A 20,703-nucleotide genomic window follows, 5' to 3' on the forward strand; every position below is an offset into this window, starting at 1 on the left:
GATTAATCTCTTCTTGAAGCTAACAATGCGTCCCCCTCAGACAGACCTGTGGCGACCGCAAAGAAAGACACTTTTGGCGGATCGAGTATTAGTTGGTCCACTATCACCCACATGAATTAATGGGAGCAAAAAACTCCTGGAAAAGGGTAGTCTGTGGCGTTTCCTCACCGACTTCGGCAACCGCCACGCGTCGTTTGAGGGACGCTCCAGCTAACAGCTGGGTCATCTTAGGAACCAAGACCCGCCCGTCTGAGTCAAGCGTGACAATCCCTGTCTATGAAGCTCCAATGCATTCTGTGTGCTTAGTGAATAGAGGTGCGGCAGTGATTGTGTGTGAACCCTTGACAACAACGTGGGTCTTTCGAAGACTTAGCACGCTCCGATTGGACAAGGGGGGGTGGGGGTGCACGGGGGACGGCAGATCTCTCTGTCCTAGGGATCTAGGGATGACAGAAGGGACTTAGGGAAACTTTTTCAGCTGATCTGGATGCTTCAATTTAGTCATACTAGACTAAAGAGACGTAACGTTCTCCACTCTTCATGTAGATATTCTAAATAAGTCCAGTATTCCTCGTGCTCGATGAGAACATGTTCCACCCTTCAAACACGTCCTTGGCATGGATGAGTCGGACGACCCTTTTGACATGCCCAACCCTCACTCTTCCACCACTTTCCTCATTTCGCCGGCGTACATTCGGCTTTCTGCCGGCACCTATAGACGAATTTCGTCCACGACGAACGCCCTTCTAGCGCCATCCTGACTGGGGGCCTTTCGTCTTTCACGAATGCCACCAAACGCTCCCACTAATGGCTCATTTTTGATGCCGTCACATTCGAATTGAAGTCTCCCTACTTGCTGAGAGAACCCAGGGGTTTCTCTCTCCAACAAATTTATGATTTCCTCTAGCTGGTCCAATATTTCTAAGGTAGGCATGGCGATGTGTTGCAGTTCGTTCACCTACAGCAATCAAATTCATCAGGGGTTATTGCGAGGAAGACGAGCAAAGAATTGAAAACGTTGTCTGCAATTACGATCTTTATTGACGCGAAAGCATTATGTGCCCTTTTACCCCAAAGATTCGTGGGCTTGATTGAAAGATGGCAGCAATAATTCCCCACTCTGCAAAGAGTAATAAACACGTCAGGAAGGAAGGAAGGAAATCAACTTTATTCAGGTCCTGCAGGCCACGAGAGCTTCGGGCTCTCATGGAGTGGGCGTCTCCCACGACGGAACCGGGAGGTTGAGTTTCCTGGCGGCGTCGTGGACCTGCTGGACGGCCCAGAGTTGGGGAGCGAGTTCTTCGCTCCGGATTGCCTCTTCAAACTTGCGCTTGTCCTGTTCGTAGTTTACGTCAGAAAACGCTCTGATTGACGTCACATCTCTCAGGGTGGATCCTGTAAACAAAGTAAAAGAATGGCTTTGAATAGAAAGCTTGGTACATTGAGTTCTGGGTATGAATTGATCCCGGGCCTCCGGGGCGCGAGACGAGCACGTTCACTTGACAGAACGGCGGCTGTATGCTTCTGGTTGCCTAAACATGTTCCTAGTGTTTGCGTCATTGCAATCGTCAGGTTCATGAACTGTTTGTCATAAGAGTTTTACGTCAGACTTGGTTATATTAACTTTATGCAAGCAGCACAGAACACCCTTGTGAATTTCTCGTGGGCAAGCGAGCGCATTGAGATGCTTTGGTGCGGTTTAACTGGGCATTGCGGAGGCGCAGTTAGAACGCAGGCGAGAGGTTGCACGTATAGGAAAACCGCAGAAAGAACATTTCACCAAAGAGGCTATAATTAATTCGCATTCCCAAACGTAAACAGCCGGTAATGTATATACCGAATGCCTTAATTTAAAAGAACAGTCATATGTTGTTCCTTTTTCTGCAAACTACACGTGAATCAGAAAGCACACTCACGATTAGTTCCGGCTGTTTACATCTGAAGGCTTGTGATGAACACTTATCAATGTTTTGGACAGGCAGAAGGCCAACAGACAAATTAACGTCAACTTCAGTGCGTCTTAATGGAGGACTCCGCTGTAGCTTTGTCATCCTTTCGATTATTTACCTGGGCTTGCGTCATAACTCGGTTGACGTTTATTTTTTTGAGATACCGTAGTGAATAAACTCGCACAATAAGTTCAGCGATTGCATTCGTCTGTGCTCAGCTCAGCCCATTTCAAAAGGGAGAAGCCACCTTTACGGAATATTGCTTGGGCGTTGCACGGTGACTGACACAGACACAAACGCGAAGTGAATCGCTTTAAAATATCATCAAAATGTGTTTCGCAACCCCGCGAGTGGCAGCGCACTTGTATAACAAAGTACCGCATTTCGTACATTCTTTTCACTTCGTTTTACCTAAAGCGGTGGTGGTCAGCCCTGGTCAGTGTGCAGAATCCGTACTGAGACCTATACACTCGAAAGCAGCACACCGGAGCCGCTCTGCACTCCCACGGCGCGCACTCTACTGGTTTTCCACGCGTTCGAAAGGGCGCCTCGGCAATGCTTCGACGACGTCAAGGCTAAGCGGTCGCTTTATTTATTTAATGTGATTTTCGCTCAGGCGATAGAGTCGCCAAAAGTGATTGTCGCAGAATATGGTCGAAGTTTCAACCCTTTCATCTCGCAACAGGCAGCGATAACAAATCATGCGTTTTGTCTTTCGATGTTGTAGATAAGGGAGACTATGGAGCACTTTCATATTACCTGGAAGTAAATCGGTGCAATCCTATCATTGCTTTCATGTTACGTGGCAACACGCATTTCATGGTAGACGTCGTGTTCATTTCCTTCGCGCTATGCAACTGAAGGGTCTTTAATCTCAAGTGATAACCATCTAGGTCTATCAGGTGCTCGTTCGAGAACCAGACATTGAGTTACCGAGAGAAATACATCGGCCGCTCCATAATAAAAGCCGATCATTTCGCATTGCAGAGCTTGTACCAGTTTACCGGGCAACAGTATCCCTGCGACGTGCTGGCTCGTCAGTGTCTTCTCTAACTGCGGTAAGTGCCTCGCGCAATTTTATCTCCGTTTCGCTTTCCCTAATTGCATGCCTCTCGTTCTTAAATGAATTTTCTGAAACCTCTGCAGAACGTTTCGTAGCGAGATTACTCTACACAAGCCAAAACAGAAAAAGCTTCTCGTGCAAGTCAGCCACTTATGTACTGCAGTGGCCTTCAGATTTTACCATCGCATGAAACTACGGGCAGGCCACGCTACTCTCTTCAATGTATCCACGGCTTTCGAGTCTTCTCGGCCACTTTTTCCGTGACACACGGCGAATTGCCCGAGAATAAAAGGCCTCAGGCTTCTTTCCCAAGAGTGCGGCCGCGAAGGAAGTCGAGCATACGATCCTTCCCATTTTCTACCCTATTTTCGCCTTTAACCGGCGTAAAGTAGCCAACCAGACACATTTCTGCTTGATGTACCTGCCTTCCCTTTTTAATTTCTCTTCTCCTGACCCATTGATCCTGACCCATTGCACTCACAAGCTATGCACGTAATTCACCGTAAATTCATTACATAGAGATAACTTCGGGAAAGAAAATTGTGGCTGCCTGAATGTATAATGTAGAACCCATCAAATTTAATTTGGAGCACGTGCGTTTTTCAACGTGCACTTAATCTAAGTACACAGGTCTTTTCGCATTTAGTCCCGATCAAAATTCGGCCCCCATGGCCGCAATTTGATACCGCCACCTCGCGCTGATAAGGCCAATACCATAGCGACCTCGAAACCACGGGGGAATAAAACACAATGAGGTTGTCACAAGCAACACGAATTTCTGTTAACTCGTAAAGCTTCATTTGTGAAGAAACCTTATCCAGAGTAACTTCGCTCTTCAGGGGCATATTTATCGTCCACCCGAATGTAGCAGGAAGCTATAAAGGACACCCATCCAGTCTCCTCATAAAGAAAGTTTTGAACTTTCTTTATGAGAAAGTTCAAAACACTAAACTGGAACCAACACCGCTTCATGGCGGTCGCACTACCACCTATTAAAACAAGAGAAGAGCAGATCACCGCATGAAGACGAACTTTTGACAACTGCAACAACAGGGTCGGTGCACACACACACGTATATATATATATATATATATATATATATATATATATATATATATATATATATATATATATATATATATATATATGTGTGTGTGTGTGTGTGTGTGTGTGTGTGTTTGTATGTATGTATGTATTTATGTATGTATGTATGCATTCCGGAGGCATGGGTTCGGCGCTGCGCGTGAGGAAGTTTCCTTTTAGTGCACTTTCATTGCTCTTTTCATCATTATTTTGTAATTTTCAGTTTCCACCACAGCTAATTTCCGCCGATGCTTTTCCTCGCTTCGCTTCACGCTCACGTTTTGCTACAACAAAACAGAAGGCCGTAGGTGCCCCTTCTCGTCTCATTTTTCATAGCGAGTGTCTCGAATCTGGCAGCCTTGATGTCATTAGGTGACACGCGAAGGTTTTCTTATCCACGTGCCTGCTCTTCTAAGTTCAAGTGCTACGTGGCACCACCGGTGAAAAAGGAGGTCATCCGCACCACATGCCTCTGAGTAGCGCTGCCTAACACTCCCACGACTACATCCAGTAGACATAAACCCATATTAGTGGACGGATTGATAGCTGTCTCCGTAGCACAATTGGTGGTGAAAGACTCATGCAATGCCTTTGAGATCGGCTCCCACCGGTGTCAAGTCGCCCCTTTCGTCCACTTTCATTTCAATTTTCTCTTTTCTTTCCTGCGTTCCTACCACAGGCAACTTTCCCCGTGCTTTCCTTGGCTTCATTGTCTGTTGGCTCTATATGGTAGCGAATAACGAAAATTCTCTCGTTTCTCTTCTTCTCTAGTTTCCAATAATTTATCATTTCTTTAACTCAGTAAGTAGAAGTAAAATGTGCATGTTGTCCTTGGTGTCTTCGTTTGCGTGCTTCTTATGGTTTTCTTAATAAACACCGGGCCCCTTGGTTCCCTTTCTTCTCGTTCATTGCATTATGACGGTCCCGAATCTGGCAACATTGATTCCTTCAGGTATCACGTGGGGGTTTCTTCATCAGTTGCCGTCGACCAAATAGATCATGCACTCGTGACGCCTGCGGCTCTAAGGATGTTGCACATCCGCCGCCAAGGTATGTGAGTGGTGGGACTGGTAACACTTCAGGGTTAGTTCTAGTAGTAAAACATATTCCCCCCAGAAAGTGGATGGGAAAAAGGCGCCGTGTTAGTTCAATTAGTAAGTGCATCGCAAGCGTAATGCGAAGACGTGGGCTCGTATCCCACCTGCTGCCATTTGTTTCTTCATCCACTTTCATTTAAAGTACTTATTATTTGTTTAAATCATTCAGTAAAGTACAAGAAATTCCTCGATGTGGTCCACTGTGCCTTTGCGGGATTTTATGACATGCGTAATTATGTTTGGGCTCAGGAGTTCGCTTTCTTTTCCTTCGCACACACACACACACACACACGCATGCACGCCCCCCCCTCACCCACACATGCACACACACACGCACACGCACATATATATATCGAGGGAAAGAGGGAGAGAAAATTGCCGATGCTCATCTCTGAAGGCTGTGGACGTATGCCTGATAAGGTGGAATAAAACACCCCAGCGAAGTTCCGTAGTGCAAATTTTTGACAACTTTGAGATATTTAACACGTTATCCAAGTTACATGTCAAAAAATTACCTAAATAAGAGATCCAAGCGAACTCAGCTACAGCTGATATCTACGTAATGCACTGTTTTATGTAGAAATCACTAAGTAGTTGCACCGACCTCTTTGAACGCCTGTGTTTGGAACGCCTTTTCTCTTACCTCTTCCTGGTTTTCGGTCTCTCTCTCACTCTGCCATCTTCCCCAGCCCTATATCCCTCAACACAGTGGGGAGTAGCAAATCGGAAACTCGCCTCTGGTTTACCTCCCTGCCTTTCTTCTCTCGCTCTATCTGTCTATTGCTGATGTGGCACCCATTGACCCAAATAAACGTTAAAAACCTTCATTGAACAACAGAAGCACATCCCAGTGGCACATACAGAGGTTGGCGCGAAGAAGGTTCACTGAAGGTAGTTACATACCCAGAAGTTCCTGGGCCACACCCACAAGCCCAAGGGCCCAGTGAAACATGTCCCCTGACACATTCACCGTAGTCCCAGTTGCTCCTACCAACTGGCACATACCCAGCGACATTATTGGAACATAATCTTGCACTGGACTATCTTAAGGGTAACTCAACGAAAACGCCCACATAAATGTAAAGAAGTGGGTCAGCTCGCACAAGAATGCTGTGCATCAAAAGTGACCACGTGCGTTACCTGTGGATGAAAGCAGAAGAAACTGGGCGCGTGGATCGCTGAAAATTGCTGCCTGTCTCGCATGGCACTTTGGTGCCGCGGCACGTTTCTACAAAGTCGAGTGTCTTGCGATTAAATACGCCTTATTGCTGGATGAAACTTCCTCTCGCCCTGGGAGACCCGACACAGTAGCTGAGTAGTTTCTCCGAGCATCTCTCATAGCAATGTGGTGTGGTGACACCAGAGCACTTAATTTTCTAAATAGAGAGGCTTCCATATTGTACATCCCATACTTTCTGTTTCAATGGACCATTGTCAAAAACTAAGAAAGCTTCACGTATATGAAATGGCATAAGGAATGTGTTCGTAATGTTTCTTTTTTCTTCGCCTCCCCATTTATACCACCCGGTTAGTCCTCATAATTACGATTAAAGAACTATGCCATGCCGAAGTGTAAGTAAGAAGCGATATTCCACATCCGAATGCTGTTCAGGACGGAATAAGCTGAAACTAACCCGTAATTGTTTAATCAGATTGAATTGTCGGTGCAATGTTGAGGAAAGGAGTAATGTTCATTACTCAGAATTTATGTCTCTTAGTAATCTTGGTTTTCAGTAATACCTCACCCTAAACTGGCCGACAACATAGCCTTCGCCATTACCATACATAAAAGCAAGTAAATATAATCACCCTTTAAAAAAATTCGAATGTTACAGTGTAGTAACGTGTTAAAATTACATTTTCCGTGAGCGGGAAAATCAGGCCTTTCATTAGTTAACAAATTTAGACATGTAAGCTGGCAGTACTCCTATGGTGCATTGCACAAGCGATGTACATATTCAAGTTAACCATGCGGCGTGATGCCGCTGAAATATCCGAAGGCAAAATGAATTATTTATATTAAGTAACCGTAGCCTGGTCCAACAAAATTACCTCTTCACGAAAAATGCAGGTACAGCCAGCCGGACACTATGAAGCGTGCAATTGCCATTCTGTGCATGGTCGCTTCGGCAACGAGCGGTGTGCTGTCGGTGCCCCGGGCCCAAGCTTCGTACAGAAGCGTTCAAGAGCGTATACGGCAGCTAGCGGAGGAGTACAACGCTCTTAAAGGTAAGTTTCATATATCTCTTATCTGCGTGTCCCTGATACAACTGAAAATGTTAAAGCTAAACTTGTTTTACCTACACATCTGCCCCCCCCCCCATCCCTGCCACTACGGTTACCTGTGTGTCCGCCAATCAATTTAATGTCGAGTAAAACGCAGCGATACCGTAGAAAATATACTCAAAACTCAGTCGCTCGCCGAGTAATTGCAGTCAAAGTTGGGTCACTCCTGGAGGCTGCGTAATCCAAGCTTGGGCTTCGTTCAGCTATCCATACCAGTGCAGGGAGTGTCCTTTCATGGACGATTAAGGAAGCATGAACTGAACACACGAGCGCACGGACGCACACACCCACACAGACGCATACAAGTGTTTCTGTGTTTGATTAATATGCTTCCTTTTAGGTTTTTCCAGTTCGTGCTTCCCTATTCATCGTTTTGGAATACTAACCTTCCCCAAATTTCCAATTGGTCATTTAAAATGTTCAGTGTGGTCCTTAACGCGAGCTATTCCTTGTTACATTACAATTCTGATAATCGTGATAGGGCTATCACATTACACTCCCTCAAGTGCGGACATTGCGTCTTTGCCTGTTCACATGGGTTAAACGTGGGTGTCTCATCGAGTACACTTAGAATTGTAGGAAGAGTGGTGGTGGGTGGGTTCCCACGTAGGCCACGGCGCGATGAGGGAAATTCACGCAAGAGTTTTAGAGGCCACGAAATATTTGCAAAGCAAGGACAAAGGGCTCCTCGCGGGGTGGTGGGCATGTTTGACCGCGCGTTAGTCCATGATGTTGAAGAGTTAAGCCTGTACTGAACCTAACTTTATTACAACTATGTGCCACGCATCTCTGCTCGCAATGCTTCCTTCATCATGCGCAAAACCTCGCAATAGCCGGCGTTCTATCGCTTCATCCACGTCGCCTACTATGAGACCATGTCATGTTTAGTGGGCAGTTAGGCAAAGGTTTAAAAGAGTTACATAGCCATATGTACGTCATACGCGTAGGTGCAAAATACTACGCCCAAGACCAGGCGCTGTGTGTCCCTGAGCATAGCAATTATACTAGGCACTTCAACAAAACTTCGCTTAAAGTACATTACCGTAACTCTGCTTCTCTTTTTGCCACGGTGCGTTGATATAAAAGCATAACTATTCCATGAAAAAATGAATCGATTTTCACACTTACTATTGGGAGAGGTTTTACCCAGAAACAAAAGCAGCCCAAATTTTACAACGAAGCAGCATCGGCGCTTGTAAAATGTATGCGCACGTCTCCAATCGGATCGGCATTTCCACACGCGTCACCGCACATTGCACAGAAATCGCTGTTGCTCACAAATATACCAAATTGGAGCAACATCACTTTCGTCATGCATGCAATATAAGTCACGCCTGCCTCGCCATCGAATTGGCAACAACGCATAGTTCATGCTTCGTATCCAGCGAACCTTCTGTGTGCTATCGGGACACCTTGATAACGATGAGCACCTGCAAGACAGGGCAAGCAAGCGGTGAAACAATGCACTCGCCACACCAGTTGCGTCACTAGACGGGAGGGGGTCACGTACCGCCGGAGTGTTCACCCGTTGGCACCCGTTGAGCGGCGACGGTGCTGCGGTGGCCACTAGAGCCTTTGTTTTCTCCGCTGCTCGTAGCCGGCTGCGGTTGGCGTCTGCGCCGGGGCAGCTAAATGGGCGGGTGAGGAGAATAGCGTGAAGCAGATAAGTGCTGACGGAACAGCGTGGGGTGGCATTATCTTTCAGGCACTTGTATGCGTGGCGCGATACGTCATGACGCCAACTGCATCACGTGAGACGTGACGCACACGTTTGGCCTAGAGTTGCTATTATTTTTAGGTGATCACTTTAAGAACACCCTACTGGGCTATTTAGGAAAACAAAAGCAACCGGAGAAACAGAGATAAGATTCGCAACAAGGCGACGTTGACCGTAGAATGTGTTGTGTCTTACTCTTTTGCTCACTCTGTTACTGGCTAGTACACACGCTTGCTCAGCGCTGGGCTTCCGCATGCAGATATGGCTTCAAGGCCAGAAAGCTCGAAGGTTGTTTTGCCAAATCATATGTTGCTATGCTATGTTGCTAGGTTGCTATGCAAAATGCGTACTACATTTACTAAGTATGAATGGCGCAATATAAAACGGAGCAGTGGGTCTGTAGGTTAGGGGGAAGATAAGCCGTGCAGGCGCACCGGTTGCCGTGAATCCACGTAACGAAATTGCGCTACAGTTCATCCAAGCCGAAGATTCTGTCCGAATGAACAATGAATGTAAAGCCACGCAAGACACCATAATGCGTTCAAATCTATTGCTTAGTCATCACACCAAGAATTCTTTGTAGATTTCTCTTTCATTGTAAATGCAGTCAAAGTTTCTTCACGCTTTTACTGACCATAATGAAACGACTAGTAATACTTGAATCTGTAGAACAACCTTCCTTGAAGCTAAGCTTGCAGCAGTCGCAGACTTTAGGCAGCACAAAACAACGTAAATTTAACAGACTCCAGGCTAAGCAACGCTATAATTTTGGCACGATGTGCAAATAGCAGCAGATGCTGTAAGTGCCTACTAACGATAGCCAAGCTGCTATAAAACGTTAAAGACGAAACACGGTAAAACACGAAATTATAAAACCTACGGTGTTCCGTCGCGTGCGATGCGGCAGTCGAACACTGCAGGTCGTAAGGCCGAGATTTGCAATGTGCACTTTATTTTGTTATTTTTTTTCATTGAACAGCTTTGTTACTGCTCGCCGGACACCCTCTATACGTGTATATTACCCGGAATATTTGATTTTTTAATAAAGTAAATTTTGTTATATAATGCCTATGAGCATTGTGAACGTGCTGTTTTTGTAGGTGAGTTCCTAGGTAAAGTATGTTCACTGTGCAGAGGAACTTTGCCGGTTGCTATTACGCACAGATTAGGTTTGGAAATAGGATTTTAAAAAATCTTGAATTGCGGGCACTTTTCAGTGTCTAAAAGGATATCGCTGCGTTCATATGTGGGAGCCTTCAAACTTGCCATACAAGAAGCTCCCCAGGCTCTAAAGAAAAGTTATGTAAGAAATTTTTGTTAATTTTTCTTCTAGTATGCGTGCCTATATTTGAAACATATTTGTGTAAACACCACGATTGCTACGCACGTATATTTTTTTTAAAGAAATACTTCTGGTGTAAACAAGGATATTCATACTCGGTGAAATCACTTTAGTGTTTCCGATTACAGCGAAGCCGATACTGCATGCGTCAGCGCCGTGAAAATCCTGACAGGCCCGAATTCGCTTTCACAATTTCTTACGAAACTTATGGTACCGTTTTTTTAGAATAAGCATGAAGGCTCCCCACGTAAGAAGTCTTCTAATCTCTCCCAATTTGATTGCAGACCTCCGCGATGACTCTTATGTCTTTCAATATAATGTGGCGGGCCTCGTTGCCTCAGGATCCTTCTACCCACCTTCCCAAAATCCATTGTTCAACCACAATATAAAATTGTGTATCCCTCGCAAACACAGAAGTGTGAATAGATTGCTGCCTTGTAGCTTGCCCATGCGGCCACCTCGGCAGCGCTTCACTGAGCATGTCCACTTCAGTGTTGCGTGTGTCCGAGCAACGTTAGCCAAGCTGCTGAACGACAAAAATATATTTAAAAAAGAGACTGCAAAATACAATTATAAAACCAACTGTGTTGGGTCATCAAAGGTTTGACTACCGAACAACATAGGTCTTAACTAGTGCCTTATATCGTGCCTAAAAATGTTTGATGAACATATTGGCTAATATTAGCTGGGCCACTCCATATTTACAGTCGTTAGTCATATGAACGGGTACAGGAATTTTTTAATTGCGATAACTCGGAAAGCCTTGGTTCAAATCTATATAGATATGAATAAGTTTTCCTGTGGAACATTTTGTCACATTTAACCCTTTTATGAAGCTAAACACAGGATACTGCTTGAAGGGGTGCTTGCATAAGCAATTCGCGCAGAAGCGTCCGTTCTCTGTCGTGTACTGATGTACTCTCGAAAATGTCATATTGTCGCGGCAAGGCACAAAGGTTTTTCATTCGATCAGGCAGGTCTGGGAGGCACTTCGAAAATTAACTCACAACACCCAATTATCCTTGCAAATTTTTTTCGGTGGAAGTTTTGGAGCATATTGCTAACTGTTTCACTAGGTTCATGTTTGGTTTTATTCCAGGAGCGCTGATTTCGTCAATCATGAACTCCATTTAAGGCATTACTGTAGCATGCATTTATCCCAGTTAAACGTTAAGCCAGAGGCGCCAGCAGTGTTGGAAGAATAGGCAGCCTCTACGTATGCGTTTCCCACGTGGCTCATCAGATAATGATCTGATCCACACAAACCCGCATGCTGGGTAAGCTTTTAAGTGTGTATATCCGCGTCCTGTGAAACACTTCCGGCGCCAAAACCATCCCTAATTTGTAACCTTAAAAACACATCATCATCATCATCCTGCTTACGCCCACTGCAGGGCAAAGGCCTCTCCCATACTTCTCCAACTGCCCCGGTCATGTACTAATTGTGGCCATGTTGTCCCTGCAAACTTCTTAATCTCATCCGCCCACCTTACTTTCTGCCGCCCTCTGCTACGCTTCCCTTCTCTTCGAATCCATTCCGTAACTTTTAATGACCATCGGTTATCTTCCCTCCTGATTACGTGTCCTGCCCATGCCCATTTTTTTTCCTAATTTCAACTATGCTATCATTAACTTGCGTTTGTTCCCTCACCCAATCTGCCCTTTTCTTATCCCTTAACGTTGCACCTATCATTCTTCTTTCCATAGCTCGTTGCGTCGTCCTCAATTTAAGTAGAACCCTTTCCGTAAACCTCCAGGTTTCTGCTCCGTACGTTAGTTCTGGTAAGACACAGCTGTTATAAACTTTTCTCTTGAGGGATAATGGCAATCTGCTGTTCATAATCTGAGAATGCCTGCCAAACGCACCACAGCCCATTCTTTGTCTTCTGCTTATTGCCGTCTCATGATCCGGATCTGCAGTCACTACCTGTCCTAAGTAGGCGTATTCCCTTACCACTTCCAGTGTCCCACTACCTATCGTACCCTGTTGTTCTCTTCCGAGACTGTTAAACGATTCTTTAGTTTTCTGCTGATTAATTTTTAGACCCACGCTTCGGCTTTGCCCCTCCAGGTCAGTGAGCATGCATTGCAGTTGGTCTCCTGAGTTACTAAGCAAGGCAATATCATCAGCGAATCGCAAGTTAGTAAGGTATTCTCTTAACTCTTATCCCCAATTCTTCCCAATCCAGGTCTCTGAATACCGCCTGTAAAGACGCTGTGAATAGCATGGGAGAGATCGTACCTCCCTGCCTCACGCCTTTCTTTATTGGGATTTTGTTGCTTTCTTTGTGGAGGACTACGGTGGGTGTGGAGCCGCTATAGATATCTTTCAGTATTTTTACATACGGCTCGTCTACATCCTGATTACGCAATGCCTCCATGATTGCTAAGGTTTCGACTGAATCAAAACCCCTAAGGTCCTAATTGGCTTATGAACATGCAGTTTTTGTATCGGTATTTGTATCTGTATCTGTAACTGTAGGTTTCTGTATCCAGCGGGATTTCATGAAAGCCGCTATTTCCATCCAGTTTGTTGAAATGCGTCGCAAATGCCAGCTCGGTCTCAATCTCTTCGTGGAGGGGAAGTTTATAATGATCCCTCTTGATCGCTTGATTCATGTTCCTGGGTTCCCTGCAAATACACGACTTCCCGTTATACTTTCTCACAGTTACAAGTAGAATCACCCAATCAGATAGCTATCGAGCTTTCATGATAATGGCTGATGTTTTAGGCGGTCTATTTCTTGTTTAACTTGAGGTAGCCAAACGAGGGAAACACGTCTTGCCGGCTCTGCTGCTCGGCGGACACCGTCTTTCCAGGGTCACTCTGTACTCCCGTTGCAGCTTGTCAATACCTGAGAACACGCTCTAACACACTTTTCATAAGCAAAAAGAAAACAAACAGGCCGTGAAATAGTTAAAGTGTATTATAAAAGAAAATCAGGCGTTCAGTGTATCAGACGTCCTTCCCTGGCGGAGCATGAGACAAGAAAATGTCGTTTCTTTGCAGGCATCTGGACAGGTGGACCGATTGACTTGAGCGATTGTTTGCATGATAATGTATGCCTGATGCACAGTGCTTCAATATAGCCGCCCATATTATGTAAATGCTAGTTGAAAGTTCGGCATCCATCCTGTCCTTTGTGTACTTTTCTTCCTCCTCCACAACACAGTTTTAAAAACACTGTCATGTCTTTAAACTCCGGCAGTTAGCGATTACACAGATCGCTTTATCCTTACACGTCAAATCCTTGCTTAATACTCACCGAACCAAACTTTTTACTCCCTTCAAGCTGCAGTGTGGCCTGTTTCTTTTTTTCTCAGGACGAAGAAATCCACCGCACGGCTCTGGAACCCTACTTAAACATAAAAGCGAATGTTTCCTATGTACTTAATTTCGCTTCTTTCGTAACTGCGAAGAATAGCTTCTGTGGCCAGGGGACGCTGTCGGGCAGTCAATGCCTCCAAAGTGCATAGCGAAATAGTGAAAGTTCGCTTCAGCACCCGCATCCAACATAACTTTATGGCACCGCCAAATATGCGATTTATAACAAGTCAAACACGCCTTCGCTTATCGATGCTGAGGCTACCAGCCGCAAATATTTCCAGAAAGTCTAAATATTGTTAATGCTGCCTTGCACAACGCCGCTTCGCTGTGCTGCGTTTTCAGCCCTTGATTATTTCCGTCTGTTGCAAAGAGCAACATGGTTTAGCTTGTTGCATTCGGCACCAGTTTTAGCAAAAGTTGAGCATGGTCTAGAATTGTGACTTCCGACACACAGTAGCCGTATCTGCTGTGTACTTGGCATCTGTCTTGCTGCTTTTCGTTGACGTGCTTTACCGGATTAACACTATTTTTTCTCGCCCCACGTTCTACTTCGCGCAAGTCCAACCTATTCTTCTTTTGTTCCCTCTACGGTTGTCTCAACGCCTGAATTCTTCTAGGCTAAAAGTTTTTTCTCGAAGGTTCCTGCTTGTAGTTCCGCCAACTCCTTGATCCCCCTACACCCAGACATTTAGTCTGCCAAAATACAGCTCCTTTGTTTCAGCTGTAGGGCCACGAAGAACTTTTCCAATGGCTATCCATCCGCTTGCATTCTGTGGCATAACACGTACCTCGAATGTGTTTTGTTGGTTTTCGATGAACAATATACCTCAAAAGCTTCCACCAGTTTGTCGTAGTTCGCATAGTCTTTATCGCTAATTAATACGTAAAACGATAGCCTCTTGCATGGCGAGGTGAAGAAAGATGGCTGCTTTCGGAGCCTTACTGAGTTGCTTTTGTGGTTCCTTTGGCCCTGTTGCGATGAAGTAAAGCTACGTTTAATGCTTCAACTTTCGTCAGTTGTCAGGCGCGTTTTCACCAAAGCGTTGTCACTCTGCCGGCAGAATCCTTGTGATGGCTGTACCCGTGGTCGGCGACGCGGGCTGGCCATTTCTGGCACCAGGTATCTGACTGATTTCAGACGTGCATCAGTGTCTCGGCAGTCAGTGGCTTTTACTAGCAGGGGCATGATTTACATCGAAGCTGTATATGCCAAAGGCGAAACACTCGTGGTCCGATCAGAGAAAGCCTACTGCGGGGGCATGAGCAATTATTCAGGGGGGGGGGGGGGGGTATGGGCCATAACATTCGTCTTACTTGACGGACGGACAAAGTTCTCGTTGAGTTTCAACACAAGCTGAAACCCCGCCCATGCACTCCGTGCATATGGCAAACCGGCCAGGCTGAAATGTGCGGCCCCGGTTTTTACGTTCACGTCGACATTGTCGCTGCTCTACGTCGCGGACCCGATCTGCCTGATCCTCGGCCTGACTTTGCCGCTTGTGCTCCGCATTGCGGGCCCGGTCTTCTGCAGAGGCGTCGGCGCGACTTAGCGAGAACTCTCCCGCTCCTGCTCTCGGCGCTGTTGTTCGTAGGCCAGCTCCTCCTCGGGAGAACGAATGATGCGGGGCCTTACCATTACAAAGTAGGAGAGGGAGAAACGACGTGACTATCGGTGTAGCCAATGGCGCGCCACAGCTTCCGACGGAGGGGTTTCTGTGGTCAAACCCCCAGCGTGTCATGGTGAAGACAACACCGTGACGGCACAGTTAATGAAGTACGTTTAAAGGGAATCTGTATATGCCTAGGCGAAACACTCGTGGTCCGACCACAGAAACCTTCCGGCAGCAGCTGCGGCGCACCATTATCTGCGCCAATAGTGACGTCGTTTCTCTCTCGCAGCAGGGCACACGCGCAGCTGTGTCTCTCGGTCTTCGAAATAGGTTCCAAAATGTGTCCCTGTCTTTAAGTTATTGAAATGTGCGGACCCGGTGTCTCATTTAGTAACTACAGTGCACGGATCAGTCATAAACATTATGAATAATGCATTAGGAAACACAAATGTGTCACATATTTCAGAAAAGCCTTCATGAACTCGTTGGATTAACACAATGAACCACTCATTGCACCCCTCCATGAAGGCGAATTTGCAAAGCCCAATGTGTGGCATTTCAATTAAACACTCTGATAAACACAAGCCACACATTTGCGTAACCTCTTTGAGAGACACAGAGACGTAACCAATAATAGAGAAAGAGTTCAACAAACCGTCGGAATAAACCCAGCGATAGACGTCGGGGCAGCATTTTCCCGCTTCGATGGTTTGCCATTTCTAGGAGGTGCGGGGGAGATGTTTTTTTTTAGCAGGCCCGGCTTCTACTGTGATATCAGCATGCTACACGATACAATGTGCGCTACATCTTACGGGCGTTTGAAAAAACAATTGGTGTAGCATTGCGTATTGCGGGCGACTGTCATCAATCCGTAGGTGAGCATGAGTTGTGAAGGCATCAAGAAAACTTGATAAGAATCTGGGCCAGCGTTTACAAAGTAGTCCTTCTTCTAAACTGTTAATAAGATACCATACGTTCTTGAAGTCATACGTTTTAAAAAATCGCAGGTCGTCAGCGAATAAGAAGCGCCATTTAGGGATGGTAAGCTGTGGTAACTAGGTCCTTGACATTCATGAAAGGGCAATAACAGGAGCACGATGACGTTCGCCCTACATAAGCGAGGCTTTCAGCCCATACCGTGATGTGAAACTTAGCGAAACGAGTGATACGGCAACGGCATATTAGCGAACAAGCAGAGGCATACAAATATTACCATATACCTATAGACGCTATCTTGACGTTGTTTCCTTCTTTCAGGTTTCTTCCACCCTCGACACTGCGCAGACCTCCTTCACAACGGCCAAAGCGCAAGCGGTGTGTACACAGTGTTCCATGAGGCCGCTGGCACTTCAGGACAGAATGTATACTGCGACATGGACACTCACGGCGGAGGTTGGACAGTAAGGACTTTTTTATGGTCTGCCCAATACGCTGTGGCGCATTGTGCTGATCCATTTGCACAAGCGAGTTTCCACTTCGTGGAATTCATAATGCCGCTTTGGGGAATTACAACTGTGGGCTTCCATTGTTTATGAAATCGAACACAGTCCAGGTTATGTGTTGTTATCCTAGGAGTGCACGTCTTCAACAGCTTCAATTGAATCCACGTATGAGAAATTTTTTTTTGTCTCACAGGCGTTTTTGTGCAATACGTCCCAGTTAAATATTCAAATAAGCCGCTGTTCATATCAACACTATCTATATAATACCCGTACGTGCACCGGCTGCACCTGAATTAAATGTACCCCACTTTATAAACTACGCTACGGTTTAAGGTTCTATATAACCTGCGAGCCTAACACTTTCTTGCATGTACTTGTTCGAAATAATTTCCCCGAACTGGACTTAGTGGTGCTGCCTCAGGCATCACTATGGCATTTGCCATGGAAGGCCCCGCTAAGGTAATAATCGAAAACCTAAATTCATCGCACATAAAACGTCTCAAATGTATACATATTTGTGAGCTTGTTTTATGAAAAGATCATCAGAATAATGTTAATCTATTTATTGACAATTGTGCGTTCCGCTCTACCATACGTTCCCTTTCTAAAATGGTTACCGCGTCGGCATCACGTGTAACCGAGAGAAATAGTATAGCAAAATTTGTGAGGGAACTGGCGCGCCACGGCGGATGAAAAAAGCCGTGTAAGGGACGGTGTGGGAGAAGGATAGAAGAGAGGACAGTGCAACGGCACCATGAGGCGGAATGCGGGCGACGGTGTGACGAAAGGGTGAGGCGACCAGGCGACCCGGCATGCAGCCAGCGCAGAAGCAAACGCTGGCGTAGGCTTTGCAGCCATTGCGCATGCATTATTTCGCTTTCGCCGTCGCCGCCGCTAGGGAAGGCGCTCAGCGTGAGCCACGGGGTCCCGTGCTCACGCTTTGATCCTGAACAATGAGTGACGCGACCGATGCGAACGCCTCATCTGCCACTGCTGCTAAACGAGCTCAGCGTCACCGCAAGGAGCACCCTGCCGTTCAGAATCACGGGGCCAATTCATAAAGTTTTAAAGGGGAAAGCCTTTTTATGCTGATGATGAAGTTTCTGTCAGCAGAATCTGACCGCAGGAGTATCCGCCAAAACATCCTGCCATTGAAGACAGAATAACAAATTAAAAGTGATTGATAGCGACAGGTAGTGAATGATAACGCTATAAAGGAGATTGGTAGAGGTTAATAATGACTACTAATCACTAGAAAATGACCAATATATCTAATGGCTGCTTGTTATGACCACAATCGATTACAGAAAACTAAAAAGGCTTACTAGAGAGCAGTAATAACTAGTAATAACTGCGATATGACCATTAGCTCTAAGGAGAACTTGTAACGAGTACAAAGGTTTAGAAATTACTAAAAATGCTCAGTAATGACCAGTAATGACTGATAATGATTGAAATGATTTGTAATGACTACTGATGATTATGATATGACCAACATGTATAACGGCTGTTTGTAATGACCACAATTGATCACAAATGACTAAAAATGTTTAGTAGAGAACAGTAATAACTAAAAGAAAGAAGAAAGAGAAAGCAGGCAAAGATAATGAGGCGAATTATAAGATCAAGAAGAGTAGGCTTTTGCCGTTCACGTCTTAAAAGAAATATTGAGACCCTATAATTTTTCTTCCGGAAGTGCTGTTTTTCATTTGCTGGTCGCCGTCGCTAATAATATGTCTTACATCACCATTTTGTGGCACAAACGCTTTTAGCGTGAGAACATTTTTTGAATACGGGCCCTGATTCCCTGCCACAATACATAGCGAATTCGGAAATCTAATAGCTGCACTCAAAATTTGAATTAAGAAGTAATAATAAGAGTTTCGTTACAATCTGTGGTAAATTTTCTTTATTGTCCCTCCAACCATAAAAAATGTAGCTAGCTTGTCAGGAGTAAAACTGGGTAATACACTGGATGAACACTACTTTAACACAAGCTACAGAGAGAAGGATACGCGAGGAACGCAGAAATAAAACATTGAACTGCGTAAAAAAGACATAGTCGGTCGAAAAGTTCCCCTGAAAGCAGCTAGGAGCATGTTGGTCATCTGCAGCGGGCTCGTCGAGATTCCGAACTAGGGAAGCATCGGACTGCTTGTACCTCACCGCCGAAAAGGACGGTGAGTTCGTATGGCGTGTAGGACCACTTGTGGTGCATGTTGGCGTTGAGATCATCCCCTGCAGAGGGCATTCTTCAGCTGAGTCCAGATGCAAGCGGACGTCACCTCAATTTCCCAAACCAATCCTGCGATGCCCGCGGTTACGCCGAATCAGTCGGGCCACTCGCGACAATGAAGGTTCGCTCCCATACAGCTGCATAATCGAGGCCGTAGCTGCGACGGTGCTGGCGATCTTGCTAAAAAGGATACGTGAGAACGAACTTTGTTACCATGTCACTAGCCCCATGACAAAAAATTGCGCATCAGTTCTACGGAATAGCACAAGGAATTCTTGTACCATATTTATTGAGCCTACATAGAAAAAGTTCATGTGTACCGTACGGAACGTTGCATTGTAGTAACGGTGAGCCAGGTATTCACCAAAAGAGTTGTTCATAAATCTAACGCTTGAGTGATCCAACTTGTTTCCAAAAAAGCAGGCATACTCACAACACAACTATATCAATCGGGAGTGCAGTAGGCGATCGTCAAAATCTGATCCGCGGGTCCAGCGCGTCGGCTTTTTACCAATGAGTAAATGAGCTAAACTCGAACGTAATCGCGGCTCCTCGCGCCCCTTCTAGAATGTACACCGCTATTCGCACCGCGAATGCACGCTGATTACACAATGCACGTCCGACAACAGCAAGAATAGGTAGAATCGTCGACAGCATTCCAGACAGTGGCGACGTATGCGCGTAAACCTCGCGCTGAGCGAAAACAGCTGTTAGTACGCCCAGTAAAAACGGTCACCGAAAAATGAAAAAAAATTGGAGGCTTATCAAGGTTAAGCCCAGTGGATGCGAAGCATCCACTGGGCTTAACCTTAGCGTATCCTTAGCGTTTGGAGACATCTTGACCGCATACACGCCCGGCGCAAAGACGCTGGCGCGGTTGCGGGCACAGAGACTGACGCGACGGCGGGCGCGCGCCGCTTCATCCCTGGCGTGACGTCAAATATCACGTGATGCGGCGATGGTGGCGCCGCCGCCGCGTCGCGCGCGACGGCGCGAACCGAAGCGTGGAGACCTCCGCCGGGCGACGTCCGACGGCGCGATATGAGGCCCCATCTGCAGCCGGTGTGACGTCATCACGTGACGTCACATCATGTGATCTAACTTCAGGGTCAATGGTGGCCACCGCCGGGAGGCGATCGACGGCGCGATATGAGGCCCCATCTGCAGCCGGTGTGACGTCATCACGTGACGTCATGCCACGTGACCTACTTGAAGGTCACTTGAAGGCCAATGGTGGCCACCGCCGGGAGGCGACCGACAGCGCGATATGAGGCCCCATCTGCAGCCTGTGTGACGTCATCACGTGACGTCATGTCACGTGACCCCACTTCAGGGTCAATGGTGGCCACCGCCGGGCGTCGCGCGAAGGCCCGAAACCTACGTTATATGCTTCGCATAATAATATGTACGCGCGTGTCAACATAAACATCGCTTGCTGACAACAAGCTACTACCAATTTTCAAGTTTGAATAATTATCCTACGCTTCCGTCGCGCAGCTGGAAACGGAGCCGTACCAACCTGATTTGTTTATACAAGATCAGTCATGTAA

At 46.1% G+C, this 20,703-nt stretch overlaps 1 protein-coding gene across 1 annotated transcript in view; it reads left to right on the forward strand.

Moving 5' to 3' along the window:
• The first annotated feature begins 2,631 nt into the window (after window positions 1-2,631).
• LOC142576372 (techylectin-5A-like) overlaps window positions 2,632-20,703 on the forward strand; it is a 33,852-nt gene continuing 15,780 nt past the window's right edge. The window contains exons 1-3 of the mRNA XM_075686474.1: window positions 2,632-3,007; window positions 7,264-7,421; window positions 16,733-16,875. Coding sequence (XP_075542589.1) covers window positions 7,283-7,421; window positions 16,733-16,875 — 282 coding nt within the window. The 5' untranslated portion in view covers window positions 2,632-3,007; window positions 7,264-7,282. The remainder of the gene's footprint in view (window positions 3,008-7,263; window positions 7,422-16,732; window positions 16,876-20,703) is intronic.

Source organism: Dermacentor variabilis, chromosome 3 (genome assembly GCF_050947875.1).
Source record: "Dermacentor variabilis isolate Ectoservices chromosome 3, ASM5094787v1, whole genome shotgun sequence".
In the NCBI taxonomy this organism is placed as follows: Eukaryota; Metazoa; Arthropoda; class Arachnida; order Ixodida; family Ixodidae; genus Dermacentor; species Dermacentor variabilis.